Source organism: Ambystoma mexicanum, chromosome 3p (genome assembly GCF_040938575.1).
Source record: "Ambystoma mexicanum isolate Mex_15411 chromosome 3p, UKY_AmexF1_1, whole genome shotgun sequence".
Taxonomy (NCBI): Eukaryota; Metazoa; Chordata; class Amphibia; order Caudata; family Ambystomatidae; genus Ambystoma; species Ambystoma mexicanum.
The window spans coordinates 166422634-166443146 of NC_090925.1; the positions used below are offsets into that span (position 1 = coordinate 166422634).

General features: G+C 43.5%; 1 protein-coding gene across 2 annotated transcripts in view; it reads right to left on the reverse strand.

The window, feature by feature from the left end:
- Nucleotides 1–2304: 2304 nt before the first annotated feature.
- Nucleotides 2305–20513, reverse strand: part of GSTK1 (glutathione S-transferase kappa 1) — a 395651-nt gene continuing 377442 nt past the window's right edge. For both annotated transcript variants that reach the window (XM_069650560.1, XM_069650561.1), the window contains exon 8: nucleotides 2305–3171. In XM_069650560.1, the coding sequence (XP_069506661.1) occupies nucleotides 3122–3171 (50 nt within the window). In that variant the 3' untranslated portion in view covers nucleotides 2305–3121. The remainder of the gene's footprint in view (nucleotides 3172–20513) is intronic.

The window sequence follows — 20513 nt, forward strand, 5'->3', positions numbered from 1 at the left end:
ATTGAGGACCCAGCCCCCAGAAGGCCTTGTGGGCAATGCAGAGGGTCTTGAACTTAATCCTTGCAGCCACTGGGAGCCAATGCAGAGATTTCAGTGCTGGAGAGATACGATCCCTGGGCTTGAGGCCAAGGACAAGTCTTGCAGTCCTGTTCTGGATGAGTTGCAGAGGGCGGAGAGCATAAGCAGGCAGATTTAGAAGGAGGCTGTTGCAGTAGTCCAGCCTTGAGAACCAGAGCTCTAGAGACAGTGAGCTTCTGGGGGAAGGAGAGGAAAGGAAGACCATCTCTGAGGAGAAGGGAGATTGAATAAGATGAGGACAGAGGGGAGATTAGAATCAAGGTTAGAGAGCAGGTCTCCACGGATGGACAGGAGAGCAGCTGCTGTGCTTCTGGCAATGCAGGCTTGGATGTGGGCTCTCTTCTTAGTGCGGACAGAGAGCCAGTATGCCTTTGGAGGAGGCGGGAGGCCAGTTTGTCTGAGGATGCACAAGAAGCTAGCCATTTCCTCTCAGCCACCCTGCACTTGCGTTTAAGGGTGACTAGGTCAGAGTCATACCAGCAGTTGCACTTGGCTTTTGGCTTCAAGCGGATCCTAAGAACATCAAGAGTATCAGAGATGGAAGAGTGGAGCATGGAAAGGGCTGTGTCAGAATATGAGTTAGCTGGAGGGGGAGAGAAAGTGGCAGCGAAAGCCTCAACTGACACGCTTCATGGGTCGGATGACCCAAGTTGTTGAAACCTTGGGTAAAGCCACTTCAATGTCGATGGTAGGTCTTACAAACTGTTACTGTCAAGTAGCTCCAAAAGCAGAGAAAAGAAGACTTGTTCCACCACGGACTGACTTTTCCAGTTCACAGCAGTGCACATTTGGTTTACATGTGGCCTCAGCCTCCAGCGACTTATGAAGTCTTGAAACCATAGCAAGGATTGCTGGGGCCTACCTGGATCACATTGTTATACACAGCGACCCATGGATGGACCATAGCCAACATCGCTACAGTCCGACTACCTAAGAAAATCTGGCTTCACGGACAACCATGGCAAATGTCATCTGGCACAAAATGTACTGTGGAGACCAGACTTCTCCACACCAGTAAAGCAAAGGATGTCCCCTCAGCCCATACAAACAAAAAGGGCGCTAGAGTTTTTATTGGGTTGGCAGGATACTATTGCCGTTTTGTTGCCATTTTTTTCCATTCTAGGAGCAACATTAGTCTACAATCTAGCGAAAAAAAACGAATCCCTTACATTGGGACAAGCAAGCCTAGTGCTTTTGAACAACTGAACTACAAGCTATGTAATAGCCATGTGTTAATTATGCCAGACTTCTCAGAGGAATTCATCCTGCAGACACATGCTTCCATTGTTGGCGTAGCGGCAGTGCTTTCACAAATCATAAGTTGGGGAAGAAAAACATATATGTTATATATCACCAAGAAGTTATATGCTCAAGATCGTAAATATCCCATCATTGAACTGGAATGTCTAGTGGTAAAATGTTTAAGATACTATTTAGCTACATATTTAGATTGCCCACCAACAGAGCACCCCCAGTATGGATGGTCCGCAACAAAGAAACCAACCCAAGAATCCTTACAGTTGCTGGCTCTACAACCTTATTCTTACAAAATCGAACATAAAGCAGATAAAATACAAGCAAATGTGGATTTCTAGTCCAGATACCCCAGATAGTTAGAAAAGTGGAAGGAGAACGGGGTTTGAAATAAGGGGTGGAGTTATGAGTCAGGCTCAAGGGCATTACTCTGTAAGGGAGGTGGGGGCAAGGCCCCCCCCCGAACTGGGGTAGGCAGAGTGTATGGTAGAGCCTATACTACCCCATAGGTGGGTTGAGGTAGTTGGGGAGGCCCAGTCACTGACAAACCCCTCCACCACCCATCCCTCCTTCAGTGTTTTCCCCGTTTGCTACTGTTGGCACCACTGTCAATCACACAAACGGTATTCCAGAAACATCAATTCCACCCACGGTAACTCTGAATAGGGCATGCTTGCACAAATGCCACCGGTAGACCCAGTTTTTACTGCGGGCGTTGTGTCTCCTAAAATGTCCACCCAACACATAATGGAAAAATTAAATAGTCCGATCATCAGGAGCATGTGCATTTGTGTGAACAGCTTTGTACTTTTTAGAATTACGCTGCCTTGAGGAGGAGTTTCCAGCAATGCCAGATGTTGGTGCCAAGTTCGGAATAGCAGTGTCAGAGAGAAGAGTGAGAAAGAATGCACTAGGCCCAGCCCCTCAACTCTCCTGCCCCCCACCACCCACATACACACACGCAACTGCCCCAAAATTTAAACAATTTTAATTCATATTTGTGAAGTCACAAGAACTGTAAAAACAGGCAGGAAGAAAACCAGACCTCTATACAACATTGTAGGCTTAGCATGTGCGTGGGATACAATATAGCAATATAAGAGAAATAATCCAAAAGGCAGTGATACAGACATCCATGCAGGAGCTGCTCTTTCAGCTCAGAAGTTGAGTTCTTGTTGAACTAGTAACACGATTTGGTTCAGGAGCCAATCACAGGAAACCCAGACTGGCGCTTTGAGGCGTGCTGCTCCCTCAGGTCAGAGATAGGGGTTTGGCATAGGACCTGTAGCTTTCTCTGAGCATATAGTCCTCGGTTAGAAGCCAGAAAGATTGTAGCTCTACACCCAAAACTCTTTTCTTCTAAATGTAGGATGGTCACTGCCCCCACCCCAAATCCACCAGCTTGGCATCATCGCCTCTCACTCATCGAACAGCAGGTCCGTCTCTGCCCTGTCCCCAATGGGACAGACTGTCTATGAGATAAACCGCTCCATCAGTACATGCTCCACTACATGTTAAAAGACAAATTGCATGAAAAGCTCTCATCCTAATCCTGTACTAAGATAGTAAACCTTCCCTTATATATGATAGATCCAGAACCATCACAATTCCCACACATACACTATACTGCCATAGACTAGGTTTACGATGCCCAGCCTCAGGTTTCAGTCCAGTCTGGAGTAGGCTTGCCCCTGCAATACAGAAATACATTTTATTCAGGTGCCCATTCTATTGCAATGGCTTCTTTTTTTCCGTCTCTTTTCTCATCGGCTCAGTTTTGGGTTGATGCCTAAAGCAGCGACTTCTGCCCTGGTGGTATGGGTCCCACCCACTTCTCACCTAGTTGGGGTTAGAAAAACAGAAATCAAAAACAGGATCCAAAAAAACAGAAATGTGTTTATACAGGAAAAAGCTACTGTATGCAGAATGGAAACACGGCAGTCCCTGGAGGGACACGGACTCATTTAGCTCAAATTAAGAACTGTATTTTTTGAACATTCATCCTAGAGGTGTGCAACACCCAAACAAAGTCCCACTTTCTATTGTCCTGGCCCTTACTCGGTTTGCTTTAGAAACACCCTTCTTATTTATACATATTCTCACAGTTCCTATTGGTGTTTGGTCAAACCCCTTTGCAGTCATAACACAGATTAAACATCATTGATTAAGAATATATTCATACCAACTTGAACATTTCCAAGATTTCTGGGCCTTAGAACCTTGGACATCCATGAACCTATGCTTGCCACAAACAACCCTGGAGTCACCCCACTGAGGGTGCGCACGTGGTTAACAAAACCAAACAGTGGCTTTCACACAACAGAATGGCGTGCAGACCCTCGGTGGGGTGGCTCCGCACTGCATTCAGGATTAGAACAGATTAAAATCGCCTTTGTGAATTGTATTGATTGGCCATCACATATGTGAGTGCTTGGCCTTGCTACAACAGGAGGTGAGATAAGGCAGGAAAAATGCAGAAGAGTCAAGAGGAAGGAGAGTGGAAAGCAAAAGGGGCAGAGACAGAAAAAAAGAAATCTAGATAGGCAGAGGGAGCTAGGAGTAGCCCTAACTGGAGCGGTGCAACAGGTGAAGCCAGACAGAATTGGGAGAACTAGATCTTCCCGGTCGTTGGTCATCTGACGGAAGCTGTGGCACCAAGATAAAAGGGGGTAAGCAACAGCACATACAAGGGAGAGAAAGTGAGCGGTTTTCAACTGGAGAGAAGCAAAGATGCTGAGGAGCCGTGAAGGTGCCCTTTGGCGCATGTCTGATGCAGTCAGTGAGCGAGAGCAAGGACAAAGTGTCTGTGTGCGTCTGTGTCCAGAGGGTGGGAGATCATTCATTGAGGAGGTCCGACAGTGGGAAGCATGCACAACATGACAGAGTGAAGCAACAAAGCCAGTGAGAGGGTCAGCGCAAGAGATGTGCAAGCCACCAGATGCTGTAAAGAGACAAACATAGTGAGGTTGGATTCCCTAGTCAAAATGAAAGGCATTGCTTAAGCATTGCCTGTGCAAACAATTTGCAAAACGCCTTATTTAATCATTTATTAAGCTCTACCCAGGCATGAATAGGGAAAATGTAAATGAGCTAAATAAACAGTTGGTAAATATTTTCTAAGCCGTTTACTGAACTCATAGGGCATAAATGTACTGTTGGCATTAGATAAACATTTATCACTGCTTGATTACTGTTAACATTGCAGCAGATATTGGCGCTTAGATGAATCAAAACTGGTTAAAACTTAACTGTGATAAAACTAAAGGTCTTGTGATTGGTCCCACTTCTGCTCGATCTGCAGAATTTTGGCCTCCACCTACAGGGGCACTCCTTACTCCAGTCGATTTGGTTTTGGATTAAAATATCCACCACCCTCTCCCCAGACCTACAGATCAGCACCAGATGCAGCTCTGGCTTCTTTAAGCTGAACTTAAAGAAGAAGGAGGACTTTTCAACCTCCTGACATGGAAGGCCCAGTGGTGGCATCTGCTGTTATGGGTATTCTGGACTATTGTAATATTGCCCTACTAGCCCAGCCCAAATGTAATCTAAAAAGACTGAAAAAGACTGCAGGTTGTCCAAAACTTAGCAGCTCGGTTGGTGGCTCGTCTTCATAAATTTGTACCTGGCTTCCCAGTCTTGAATAAACTTCACTGGCTTCCATTTGAGGGCAGGGTAAAGTTCTGTTGCATGATCCACCAGGCATTACATGGCTAAAGGGCCCTTTACCTTTGTGAGAAGACTGCTCCATGAGTGCCAAATCGAGGTCTCTGCTCGGCTAGCCAGCACCATCTCCTTATACCACAGACTAAGAAATCTACGGTTGGGGGCTGTACGTTTTCTGTTGCTGGTCCTTTACTGTTAAACTCTCTTCACCTGGCCTGAGGCTTATGGATGAATACTTTAGGTTTTGCAAGGCCCTAACGAGTGGTCTTTAACCGCAATAGTTACTTCGCCTATTGGTTTGTTTTTGGCAATTCTTTTTTCTTGATCAGACTCTTGAAGGTTCCTCCCGCTCACAGCGCCAAGATATCTCTGGGTGATAGCTGTGCTATACTAAGTTCCTGGTGCTATACTAAGTTCCTTTAACATAACACCTGCTTGATACGTGCTTGAGCAATGTTAAGCAAGCATTTCTTTGTCTAGGCCTCGGCTTCCCCTTCTCTGATGGTGCAATCATAGAAGGCGAATAAGATTAACTCAATGTCTCCAAGTTCTCCTACCCTTTCTTGGATCTTCCTCTGGTTATCAGTCTAACTTTGCCGACGCTCAGTAATTGTACTCGGTTTCCCAGTATGCAGTGTTTTTACTTGTTCACTTGTATTCTGTCTCTGACTCTGGCCACCCTCAGGAAATGTACTCCATCTCCCAAAATAGTTTCATCACTTTCTTGCTTTGCTTGTGCTCTTGGCTTGTACTAAGTCTCCCTGAACGCAGCGCTTCACTTGCTTTCATTTCATACTTTGTTTCAGCTGTTCGATTGTATGCCATTATTCAGAATACAGCATTTTACCCAAGTTGCTATCTTTCTTTAAACTGTTGTCTCACACCCTGGGTTTAGATATTGGTCTACAGCTCTCTAACCCTCTCTTTTGGTGCATTTTCGGATGGTGATGTAGCAAGGGCCACATCATGCCGATTTAAGGGCCTCCCTATGCTTCTGTGCATTTTGTTTTCCCTTATATCTGTTCCCTGCTCCGGTCTGGATTAGATACAATCATTGAGAGACAAAGCCTGTTTCATTACCTACTATGTTATTCTAGGTTGGTCTGATGGCATTTTATTACCTGTAAACTGTACTATTTTGTCTCAAATGGTAAATGGATCTGCTATTTTCTGGTTTGGTGTGGCTGTTCCAATGTTTATCCAATGCTTAAACACATTGCCACAATACAGAACAAAATATCATGTCACTTACAAGATGGATGGGGTTTACATGGGACAATTTCCACCTAAAACGAGAACTGCAGATAATTAAATAATGCCCTGTATGCCCACGGTCATGTCTGAAAGGGAAAGAGCAAGTAACCTGAAACCTCTGAATAGTTTGAAGGTATATCAGTTAGGTGATTCAGAGAGAATATTCCAGGGGTGGGCTGGGAGGATGGGGTGGGCTGCGGTCCGGGGGCGACAGGAATTGTGGCCTGGCAGTGAGAGGACAGGAACAGCCTATAGGGCTCCATCAGAGACGGGACACAGAGGAAACCATTTTAAAGGAGGCCCCAGTAGCCAGATAATTAGTTCTGCAGAATCGCCACACCTGATCCTTCAGAGCTACAAATTAAAGCTTCTGGTGTCACACCGGATAGTTGTGCGACGACATGGATCCACAGCCAAGCCGCAGTATTAATTGAACAAGTACAATATGGGTATGACACTCAACTGCACGGCCAGTCAGAGGAGCTTCAAAACTGGATCAGATTTACAAAATTATGAAGGAAAACGGCACATTAACATCTTAATGATCACTGAAGAAAGTAGCTTTATTTTGCAGCCTTTTAAAGAACAATACAAATAGCTTACTGTTACATGAATCCTATCATCCAAGAACAATGAATAAACCATATTCAATTGTGGGAGGCATGAAACTGAGCAGGATCAACACCAGACTCACTCCGCGTAAGGTTTACCTTTACAATTTTGCACACTGTTTTTATCCCCCCACCTTTCTTAACCAGAGGTGGGGCCATTTAAAAAATAGAATTGATCAAAGGCCATCTTTGCTGAGAAGTCTCTAGGAGTGAACAAAGTGTCTGGATTTTCTTGTAGTTCTCAATACAGAACGGAGAGTGGGATGCGGTTGTTTCCCCCCAGTACATTTCTCGTGCTTTGGGTGTTATTTACATTTACTTATTTATACTGCGCCTAGAATGCCATTTTGCCACTGATTCACATGATATGCCAGTTGCGGATCATCCTATATTTTAAAATATTCTAGACGGCTGACATTTGCCAGCGTTACGCTTGTTGACTTTCTTTAGCCTAGAGCTTCTACATCAAGTGAGGCTAATACAGATGTTTCCCTTTTGTTTTAGGGTATATACCAATCGGCCTATTTTTACACTCCACTCCAATCGTGGTACCGGGATGCCTACCCCGATGGCAATTTTTGAACACCAAATGTGAGCATGGTTCAACAACCAACTTCTGTACATGCTTTGTATCGGCACAATGTGGAGGTTAGTGTGCTTTTGGATATGCAGCCCATTACACGTCTTTTGGTCACTCTTTGTGCAATATGGTTTTTGGAATTTGGGATAATGGTTATATCCCAAACATTTTCCTGTCTCCACAGAGCAAAATTATCATCTGTTTATCAAACGGGCTGCGCGAATGAAGTAATTGTTCTCTGCGCCCTGCATGGACTAATCAAGGTGAACATGTTTTGCTTGATATTGGCAGTCCATTATATTGAATTCGAATTAGGTGTGGGGTGGTTTGAGGCATAGTCAGTTTTTAATTGGATGTTTTTTCTTTTGTTTTCTTTTTTGTTCATTTGGGTTGATGCTTTTATAGAAGTCCAGACCTACAATCAAGTTTGAAGTACAACATTTGTGCAATTATGGGACCTATTGCTTTAACTACAATTTGTATGCCAATATAAAAGTCGGGGCTTCTCCAATATTAGATGTAATTTCAACTGTGTGTCCTGACGAAGACGACCATCAGTTCTTATGATCGAACTAGATTCATTTAGTCATCGAAACTATGTTTTTGAAGATACTCTAATTCTGTACTGGTAGTAGACACTTATAACTTTTTGATAGCACTTTCATATTGATTAGTATATACTGCTTATTAAATATAGATGGATATGAATTACATCCAGCAGTATTTGATAGGTTTCTTTTAGATATATTTTTCTAGATTTTTTCAATGTTGCTATACATTTATATGTATTTTATGATGTTACTGTGTGAATGTATAAAACCTTTTTTTCTATGTTTTTGATAAATAATAAAATATGTTATATTTGTTCATCTGACCAAGCCTCTTTCCCTTACACACTTATCTGAATCAATTATCAATTGAATAATAGTTGTATTCACCAGTGTGACCCCTTGCTTTGCCTTACATATATTGCTCCCCTTGTCCACGGTTTCAGGGGATACCCATCATTTGGTCTTAATTGACCTCAAGGCACAAATTGACGAGCTCAACGATAAAGGAAACACTGCCATGCTGCCTTCGACTTGGTGGACCACGTAGCTTTATGTAAACACCTAGCATCGGCTGCCCACTTCTCAAGGGAGGCCATAGCCTGGGTCCAGCCATTTCTAGATAACAGAACTATGCAAGTCTTCTCCACCTCGGCACCGGCAGACCCAATTCAAACATGCAGCGTCCCACAAGGTTCTTGTGTCTCGCCAACTATGTATAATATTTTTACCAAACCATTATTTGACAAATTGGACAGACTGGGTGTCACCTACACGAACTACGCAGACGACACCCAGATCCTCATTCCCCTCTCAGGCAATTTTGCCGCTGATACGGCCTTGGTAAATGAAATATACACCCTCATTCAGGCATGGATGGCAACCCATGGCCTCTGCCTGAAGGACGATAAAACAGAGATCCTGATCCTTGGCTCCACCACTAATCTAAAAAAACGTGACTAATTACTCCGCTTTCAACATCGATGGCAACATAATTACATTAGCCAAAGAATTGAAGAAGCTAGGTTTCTACCTCGACTCTACTTTAACTTTGAAAAAACAAGTACATTCTCTGGCTTCATCAACTGCTTACACCTGCAAACTTATTAGATCATGTAGGCCATTCCTTACACAAGCCAGTTGCATCCTAGCCAATGCCCTAATATTATCCAAACTCGACTATTGCAACACCCTATATTTGGGAGCCAACAAATACATCATTAATAAAATCCAGATATTGCAAAACAATGCCCTTAGAACTGCCTTGAACCTCCCGACTAGAGCACACGTGTCTAATATGAGAAGAGACCATCACTGGCTTAAAATCAGTGACCGGATCCTCTTCAAAACAGTGCCACCAACTTTCAAATGTCTACATAACACAGCCCCACCTTACCTCACGGAAAGAATAATTAGAAAAACTTCAACTCGCCCTTCTAGAGCAGTTAACTCCCACTGCCTACAAATTCCTAGATTCAGGCTAAAAAAAATAAACTGGTGGAAACAGCTTTCCAGTAAAAGCTGCCCATAATGCACTCCCACTCGAGCTTAGAATAGAACAGTGCCACAATAGCTTCAGACGCAACACCCATAACTGGCTACGATCTAACGACCATTATGATTAAAAGACCTGCACTAGCTCAGATTGGAGTCCTTTGTACCTCTGTACCTTATTCTGACTATGTTATTATTCATGTATGTAACTTATCTTTATCTATGCTCCTGTAACTAAGCTACAAGTATCCTTTGTATTCTGTTGCGTCCAGTTAGTTAAGGGTTCGGGGCGCCCTACAAATTAATAAACAAAAAGCATTTAACAGAGGGGCTTATGCAACCCAGGTGGGGAACAAGCAAAATTAGCAATGGGGCAAGGATGAGTTCCCTGGGAGGATGGGAACTTCCAGCGAAGTCCCGTGGAAGTCCCGCTTTGCCCGCTACTCTCTGCTCCTGCTACTCGTCGAGAAGACGCATTTTGGACTTAATCTTTTATTGCAAGGACTCAAAGCACCACAAGGCTGTGTGTTTTACCCTTATGGGCGTGACTACTTAAGTGGACTTGCGCGCGCGCGCGCAACAGGGAAGTCCCATGGAAGTCCCGCTTTGCCGCTTCGCCACAGTGTTGCAGCTGGTGGCCAGGAATTTTGTGCTTTTTGTCTTTTGACACTATTATTTTTTTATTTATCTTTCCAAATGATATTTGTGTGCTGTATATTGTTATACGCCTATAAGTACCATCAATGCATAAAAAATTCAAGGTAAATGTATACTCCTTCCTTTTAATGATTCATAAATGCTTGGTTTCTTCTGTTTAAAAGACTGTTGCAAGGCATTTTTCACTGTCTTTCACTGCTTTTCATTTATAACATTGTTGAACTGCCGACAACATATCTAAAGCGTAAACGGCGACTTTAGCAAAACTAACATGAGTTTAGTTCCATACACGCTTAAATCTAACATGCCGTCTTCGGTGGTTCACTTAGGTACACCATCGGGTGTTACTTCAACTAGACCAAAAGCAATTTAAAAAAAGTTACATCATCGACGTCGATCACATTGACAGCGCGTGCTAAAACGCGATTGAAAACTCCTTTGGCAAGTAAGGACATTAGGCAATTTTGCCCTGCTTTGAAAAATACTCCACAATCTTCTGCGATTTCTACACCACAAAAGGGTGATCTTAATGAAGCAGGCACTCCTGACCACCCTGAACAAATGGATATTTCTGTAAGCTCTCATCAGAAGCATAACGAACAACAAACTTGCATGAATCAACTAGCCCAGATCAAAACGCCTTCTTTAAGCCAAAGTGATTCTTCCACAAATCTTGTCAAATTGACGAATGTGGATTCTGAATGCCTAGATATTCTTCCGGTATCTGACAACACCATAATCCAAACAATAAAACAAATTGACCAAGATAAGACCCAAAAACCACAACTGGAACAAATTGTAGAAACTCAAGAGGCCGAAAATGCTGATACTAGTGAGGATGTATTCCCAGAGGTACCTATTCACACGACCGTTAGAAGTGAGAGTTCGTCTCCTATTAGGTCGAGTACCGACTATCATCAGCGTTGTTCAATGGACTCTACCATCTCTGAAGCTGCCTCATACATACTTCCAAAGCCAAGACATTGTGCGTTATCCAGAGAAAAAGAAAGTGCACCAGCAAATGTAGGGCTTTTGGAAGTCACACTTGTGGCTTTAAATACGATTCAAAGCCTGTTCAAGCTGTTTGTAAGTTAATTTTATGTTCAAGAGTTTCAATCAGCAAAGATTGACCAAATAACCTTATGGATACAAGCACATCCGACCCAGAGTGAGAAAACTTGTCGAGATGAAGAATTTATTAATGACTTATCTAGGAGCGTTGAAATTATAACCATCCCTGCGACACTCCCTTCAAGTCTTCCTGCCTTCGAGCACATTATCTGCCCAATTGAAGTGGATGCTGCAAAAACAACAGATCCAAATTCTTCTTGGATAAGTGACAACAATCCCAATATTCCTAAGCAACAAAGTAATAAAGTACCATATGAAGTCTTTAATAAATGCTCAGACAAAAGGTTGAGCAAGGCACCTTATTACCAAACCGTTTCAACCAACAAAACGAAACAGCAGATCATCTAACTTCTCCTCATGTCTGCACACAGTGGATCTGACTGGTCCTATGAAGCCACTTGATGATCAATCAACTGGAGATAACTTATTGGTTGAAAAGATTACTTCTTCAAAACAAACATCAAACCAATTTCAGATACCCATGATCCAATCTCCATTAAGCCAATTGGTCACGCCTCTGGGCAAAGCGATCCCAAACAATCACGTCCAAATAACTCCTTGGACAAACTGTGAAGCTGACTCAAGTACTTCTAAGCCAGCCCAGCCATCTGAGATAAAACGTCAAGTGGCCCCACTAACATCCAATTGATCACAAATCGAACAAATTAAAATCGCAGTCGATTCATATCTCCTTCACCGATCGAATGAGGCTAAGGTTTTGCCATCAAAAAAAGACAAACAGAATCCTGTCGTGAACTGTTCCTTACATGAAGAGCACCTCAGCGAAACTATCTGAAACTCAGCATGTGAGATACAGAGAAGATCGAAATCAATCCACCTTAAAGAACTTGATTGTTGCGGCTTTAACAAAAGAACTTCCAGACAACGGCACATGGTATGAACAAAATGAGAATATCAAGTCTGCAAATGAAACTTATTTTGCAACTCACTTCGGGTTGTCGAACATTCCTGCACAACTAAGAAAATCATCCAAAAGTCACATTCACTGACGATAATATCTTAGTCAATGAAATTAATTCATGCCAAAAGGCAAAGAGCGTGATTAATAAGTCAGTTTGTAAAAATTCAACCAAAACTGAAGAAGTTGCAGTTAAACAAAAGATGGATCTATAATTAAAAAAAGCATTTGCAAACTATCATACATTAATCTTAAAATGTCGTGCGGCTCCGCATTCAAAATAGGATTTAAAACGTGCTAGTGTCCTTAATATCTTCAATGATGTACCGGAACTAGGAGATCTAACGTCATCTGATCTTGACCAAGTGGAATTTATATGTGATGTAAATCTTGGCATTGTACGATTATGGATGAAGTCTGGCTTGGTTATGAATTCCCTATGGCAGGTTAGAATGGAACTCTTTAAAATGGGCTTCTTGCTCGCCCAAGATCCAGGAAGGAAAATTGTGAGATCACTTCAGAAAAAACAAACAACCCCTAAGTCTTCAATCACTGCATGCCAGTGTGCAAACTGCAATTTTGACGACTCTACATTTGAATACCCTCACATTCCTCAAACATAACCACCATTGCACCAAGATGTGAGCAAGAAGAAATCCAATTTCTTGTCACTAGTGAGTTGGTATACAAGGGGCTACGCTCACCTACTGACAGATCATAATCTTCCTTGAGTGACGCGGACATTATAGCCCTACAAGAAACATGGATAAGCTCTATTCCAATATGGGACAATCATGAAGTCTCCATTAACCCAGCGTGCGCGTCTTGGAAGCAAGACGACATGAAGCAACACAGGTTTGATCCCCGGGTCCGCGCTTAGAAACCTCTGGGTGTTTAAGCGCGTTATAAATACGTAACTAAGACAAAAAAACTATTCCTGTAACAGCGCCTCGATGCCTACGGGCTGTGTGAGCACAGCGATTACCGTTTTTAAAAAGATCTTTCGAAAATGTTCGAAATAATCGCCAAAACCAAAGGAATCATGGCCGTCTTACTTGCTGGGGACCTTAATCTCGACTGCATCAAATAAACCACTGGGAAAAAAACCACAGGAAATTAATAAATGGAGCACTTTTATGATGCATTTTGATATGAGAATGGCCAACGGATAAGGCCTTTCAACTGTTTGAATACAAAACCCAATCTACAGCGTCCTGGAATCTGAAATGTTCAGAGGATATCATCGAAGATCTTATAGCCAAGTCCTCATCATCGAGAGCGGCAGGCCCGGATGGCATTACTAACTACATGCTAAAACATCCGAAGAATTATGGGCCATTATTCAGAATAACATCTTTCAACGTATTTTAAAATCTCAGAAAATCCCAGTCTCATGGCCTACCTCTGTTATCGTTCCTATTTTTAAAAAAGGAGACCGTGGAACACCAGCAAACTATCGTCCGATAGCGCTATTGGACTCCCCAGGAAAAATGTTTAATCGCCTAGAACTAAAGGCCTTCAACAGTTAGACATACGAAAGCAAATGCTGAGATCGTAATCAAACAGGTTTTGTCTGTGGGCTTGGGACCTCAGTAAATCTTATGATCCTTAACTCCTTAAAAGCTCAAGCGCGAAACACAAGAACATCTTTGTTTTTCGCATTCATTGACTTAAATGCTGCGTTTGATTCAGTCTCCTGTGTGAAACTCATCCAAAAGTTAATCAAAGCGCAATGTCCACAAGACATAATCAACATTATATTTGCTCTACATTCATCAACCTCCATTCAGGTTCGTTTGTCTACTATGGGCTTGTTATCTGCAGTGATTGAAACACAGAGAGGACTAAAACAGGGATGTATCCTGGCCTCGGCGTTATTTAACTTCTTCATTCATGATGTCCAGGAAGTCTTCCTCACCATAGCGTCAGATTCTTTTTTTTTTTTTTTTTTTATTTATTGAAATATAGCTGAATTCAATCAACTTTTTTCAACAAGCATTTCATAACTTTCCATAGAAACCCATGGTACAGAATTACTGATGTGCACGGTTACAATTATAGAATTTGCAAAAAGAAAATTAAAATTAAAATTACAAAACTATAATAAAGAATACAACATAAACATTAACATGATTAGTAGAATCGCATCACTGTGTAACCCGCCTAATCTGTAACATGGGAAGAGTAGGAGCCACATTTGTCATATATTTGTGCATTTCATTTCATCGGTGTATACATAGGATTCGAATACATTATTCACTTCATATCCTACATCCTTCGGTCTAAGATATCACCTGGCATCAAATGTAATGCATTTAAAAAATTAACCATAGCGATTTTTAAGCTCATTTTTGCACGATTGATTAAGAAACACCATCTTAATTCCGGGGGTACACTTGCCACCACTAACATTTGACTTCCGAAACATTTTAGTCTTAATGAAGTTAGCGCTAAACATTCAGTGACCAGATGTTCTAGGGTTTCCTTGATTGTTCGATCATTACAAAATCTACAAAAATTTTCATTTTTAGTTATTTGTTTGCGCAAACAAAGTAAATCTCTAGTGTGCCATAAATTTAAACGTATTCTTATGATAGAGCGGCGCAATTGTGGGGAAGGAGCTTTAAGTAAATATTGTTCTGTCACTCCCATTTTCTTTTCCATCAAGTAAGCCGTGTTAATGTCAGATTCAGCGAAAATGAATTGTACTGTAATACAAGCTCTATGGTATGCTGAAAACCTGGTGCTCATATGAAAGACCCTGATAGGCCTTCAGAAGCTAATAACTGCTCTCTACTTATTTCGAAGATAACGAGTTGTCCATGAATTTAAAGAAATCCCAGATCGTAGTTGACGTCCCAAAGCCATCACAAAGAAGCAAGTTTGTCTGGATGGTTAAGAATATCACCTTAGATATTGTTCCGTGCTACAAATACTTGGGTACCCAATTGGAAGCCAACTTTTCAACCATTGAACATCAGCAATCATTGCAAAGTAAACTGATTTCTGCAATATCTCAATCTAAATTGATCCTCTATAAATATGGTAAATTTACCATCAAGCCTCCTCTCTGCCATTACTTCTCAGTACAAACCTCGGACCAAGTGCCTGTAGTGGTGGGTACGCCCCTCGCCCTTTCGCGATGTAAACTTTGGGTTACATTTGCGTAGATGGGACCACCGAGCAGGACACGGGGCATCCATTTTTTGTACCCCCTTTCGACTCTATCTTGGTGACCAGGCCTCACTGCGATAGTACAAAATGCCTCTCCCTTTTCCCCGCCGCAGCAGCTCGCAGCACCTCGCAGCACATGGCCCCCACCCTCGTTCCCACTCCAACTGGAAAACTCTGCAGCTCCATTCTCACACTGAAGCCGGAGCTGCTTGCAACAAATAATAAATGTAACATCTCTTTTCCTCTGCGATCACTGTCCTGCATGTGAACCAACATGAGCCAAAGCACATAGCTCGTCCATCTCCACAAAAGTGTCCTTGTCCTCTTACCCTCGCCAGTTGAAACTTATTGCCATTCTAACCCTGTGTCCCGGCAAGTTATCCCTTTCATGTGCCAGACCGCTGACCATGCTATGAAGCCCACCCAACAGACCCCCACTAACATTAGACCCCTGCTGCAGTATATCGTGACCAATACCAACAAATGCCACATACCTGAGATTCGTGAGACCAACCCTACAGTTCAATGACAGTATTATAGTGGTCAAGGCCAGTAAACCTGTGACCTGTATAACCCAAATGTTATAGATGATATAAACCCTTGAGTGATTTGTACAGTGACATGATACACTACTGAGGGTCTTTTGATCAACCATTATTTAGTGCATGCATTATTCAGAATGTATTTTCTTAGCTTAGATAGTGACCACCGTGTTTCACAGCGACATGACCTTCACCCATCCGGAGCACAGATGTCTGACGTCAATCCTCCCGCCAACCAACCAACCCGGAGGAAGAGATGATGCCCACACCTAAGACACCACCTGCTGCTGACCAATCTAGGTCCAACGTAGCATCATATGTTAAAAATGTCAATGTACTATATAAATGTTTTGTATCCTTGATGTGGTCAGAGCACTCAGAGATCTAGATAAACTTTTCCTTGAACTCTCGCAGCCTGCTCTTTTGTGCCTTATTCCCTGTCCAGGGAGTGTCTGTATTATTCATTTTTACACGTATAGTCAGGGCGGGCACAAACATTTGGTGACCCCCTGCGACGTGATCGGAGATGTGCCTCTAGGCCGGCGCCGTGCGGTGAGATCCGGGACGCCCCCCAGCAAAATCATCGCCTCCGCGGCCGACCAGCCTGTGCGCACTACGAAGAAGGGTCAAGGGTTCCCGGTTGACGAGTATCCAACTGAAAAGCTGCTCGCCGAGGTGGGCCACAGCTTGGTTGGGGTGCGAGCATGACTGGGGTCGGACTGCGAACGGCGACCCTCGAGTCACCCGACTGAACACGCGAGTGCTGGTTATGAAGGAAAGGTAAGGAGGAAATAGGGGGGGGGGGGAACAGGTGGTAATGGGTTATAGGGAAGAGTAGGGCCTGTGTGAGTGATGAGGCTTTTCTGATCTGTCCTTTATATGGCCATTAGGTTTTCATAAGAAGTGAAGAGAAAAAAGAGAAGTGGTATCCTACCCTGAACGGGATAGAAGGCGGTGCTGCGTAGCATTGTCTCGTTCAGTGCAGAATAAATAAGTGAAGATACAGAGAAAATAGTAGGAGTCTCGTATATTGAGTAGACTCGGAGTAGTTATTATAACATTCTTTTTCTGGGTACAAAAGGATTCTTGGAAAATAGTAAGAGGGTGTAAGAGGTGGGGAGTGAATGAGAAGAGTAGGCGAAACGGGGAAGGGGTGGTAAAAAAAGCAAAACTGGGAGAAAAAGCGCGCAGGTAGTGCATGTGCATGATGTTATATGTGCTTTTGTGTTCTGTCCATTTTTGTCAAGGATATCCAAATACTGTGATTGATTTGTGGATAAAAGTGGCAAAATATGCAAAAATTAACTGTTGAATTTGAACATGCAACCAGTATAATGGTACCAGTGAAAATTGATATATATATATATATATATATATATATATATACATATATGTGCATACAAACTACAAGTAACAGAAGATTTGTGGTGTATTGTCCAGCTAGAAGGGAAGAAAGACCAGTGAAGAAGCGATCAAAGGGAAAGAAGAAAAAATATCGTCATGGGGGGGGGGGGGGGGGGAATAACCACTAGCACATATTTGTCAGCACCTTCCGTTATACAGTGAGAAAATACAAAAATACCACGATCAATGGTTCACGGAGATAAAAGGAGACAGTGTGACGCCAATTTGGCCAGAAGGTGGGTCATTCGATAAAAGGGTGTTAGATTTAGTATCCACACACTTGTTAGCAAGGTATAAGGGGAAACAACTACAGAATAGAAGAGAAGTACTATACTTGTGGCGAATGTTTGAAGAAGTTACGCCTACAGCAGAGGTAAATAAAGAACAAACGAACCACAGAAAACGCAGGAAAAGGTAAGCGGAACGCCAAAGGGTGAGTGCACAACCACTACAGCTGAAGGCGATACAACCAAAATATATCCTTTAATGTCAAGGCCAGCAGTAGGATACAGTGAGCCCCTGTACATACCAGCATGTCCCACCCCCGCACCCTCAACCGGAGCAGTTGCTACGGCACCGCCACCCTATGATAAAGGAGGTTTGAAAGGCCAAACAAGTACACCCTCCCCCCCGTGAATTTGGCACACTTCACTGGAGAATTAGACCGCCAGCTAGCGCATGCACAGATGGAAATAACACGGCTAAGAGCATTGTGCGATAGAGGCCAAATGCTGCCAGGGGGAGTAGAGGTGCCACCATTATCCATGGCGGATCCAACTGCAACATTGAGCACAGCAGGGGAAGTGGCGCAAGCAATCTCAGAGCCAGCACGCATACCACAAGGGCAAGAGAAAGAGTGGCGGTCAGGGAGTTCCCGTTTCATCTAAATGACAAACCCGTGAGGATTATACGCTCACCCACCCCAGAAAGTGAGAGAGGGGAAGGATGTGAAGGGAACAATGAGCAAGAATCAGAAATAGAAGGTGTGGAGTGACTTAGACGAATATGAAATGAAGAGGCAGCTGCCGAGGCTGGGTCCCCACTGCCAAACCGCTGTTACCCAGATACACCATCGCCACCACTATGGCAGGGTAGACTAAGGCAGCGAGGAGGAAATATGATGGTAAGTAAAATAAAGAAAGGTGCGGTAAGTAAGGTAGGAAAGAAACACAAGTTACAAATGCCATTGATACATAAAGGAGCAGGTAGGCCACACTACATTCCATGGGCTCAAATGGATAAAAACAACTTGCTAAAGGTCCTCCCCCCACTATCGGGAGGGGCTGGGAAATGGATACACGCCTTTGAGAAAAACACAGCAGGAGTGCCGCTAGCGATAGGGGATGTGAAGAGTTTATTAGTGTCAGCAATTGGTGACCAAGCAGACGCAGTGCGGGAAAAGGCCGGATTGCCGTTTCCAGATTTACATTTAGTGATGCAGTGCACAATGGAGGAGAACGAGGATCATATGCAATTCATAATGCGGGTGCAGGATTTATGGAGAAGCGAAACTGGCACGGCGTGGAACCAGTCCACCGCCTTGTTTTATTTTATCATTAAAAAGGGGCTCCCGAAGGAGGTGCAGAAGGCCTTGGACAAAAAAGCTAAGATAGAAGCCAGGGTCTGGCCTGAAATACAGAGCATAATTGTGCACCACTGCAGGAGGATCAAAGAGAGAGAAAAGGAGATAGCACAAAAAAGGCTGGCAGACGAGGCAAAGCTGGTACAGAGCAAATTAGTGAAGGTCGCTGCCGTCAACGGCAGTGTAGCCAAAGACAGAAAACGAGGGGGATGAAGGAGCGTGAAACAGACCAGCAACAATAGCGGCACTGCGGGTCACAGGAGGACAAGGACAGTGGAACGGAGAAGAGCACTACAGTGGACAACAGTGGCAAGAAAGACCAGCAAGAGGAAGAGGTGGGTACCGTGGCCAGAGAGGGGGGTTTGGAGTATGGGGAATAGAGGATTTGGTGGTCAAGGAATGAGAGGCGGACCACAAGGGTCATGCTGGAATTGTGGGAGATGGGGACACTACTCCAGAGATTGTAGAATGCGGCTTTCAGGGTATTTCCAGGGGCAACAGCCCATGGAGAACGAACAAGGTTGGGGGTGCCCACACCCAGGTAGCCCCTATGGACTACCGATGGGAGGAGGGAGAAAGCAAGACCAATGCTATAATGAACCTCAGGACAGCAACCACCGCCACAACCTATGGCAAGACAAAACGCAGTAGGAAATGCAAACAATCATTGTTATGCAACAGCAGCAAACGGTGCGCCCGCACCATACCGTGGCGTGACCGTGGTTGGAGACAATGTCTTTTCAGTGCCAGGGCAAGAAATACATTCAGATTAGGACAGCCCACAGGGAACACTTGCGTGTCCAGTCCTATCCACCACCCTATGTGCAGAAGTGGAACCACTAGTGGGGGCAAAGATAGGAAATAAGCAGTTTATCTTTATGGTAGACTCAGGAGCGGAGAAATCATGTCTTATGGAAGGGCGGTTTCCGCTCTCAGGCAGGAATTTAGAGACGCAGTGGTTCTCTGGGGCCATTTTAAAAGTTCCTTACACTAAAGATCTTGCTATAACGGTGGGGGGAAAACCGGGCAAGCACTCTTACTGTACCATGAAGACACGCCGATCAATTTGCTGGGGAGAGATTTGTTAAGCAAATTAAATATGACCATCTTGTTTACAGAACGAGGAATAGTGTGTTCAACCCCAGGAGTATGCCCAGTACGAGCCATGTTGATGATCAGCACAGTAATGAACGAAGTTGTGGTGAGAGGAATACCCATTGATATAAGTATGTTTATTTATGGCATCAAGGTATTAGCACGAGCGGTGCCAGAGATAACGAGAAAAGAATGGAGAGCACCATCAGATTTCATATTCCGCCCAATTGCACACACAGACGTCGTGCCAGGCACGATAATGTCCATAGACATCGAGGCAGTTCAAGTATCCAGCAAACGTATTGTGGTCATAGGACTGGACGCGCATGGGTGCGAGTGGAGAACTGTGTTATGCATAGACCCAAACATAATGCTACGAGATGTAACAGACGAGGAATTATTCACTGATGGTGAAAATGACGGAGAAATAATAATAATGGAAATAAGCATACCATGTAATATTATGATCCAGTACAGAGAGGTACACAACCCACTCATGGCTAGCATTAATGCCCCACTGACTA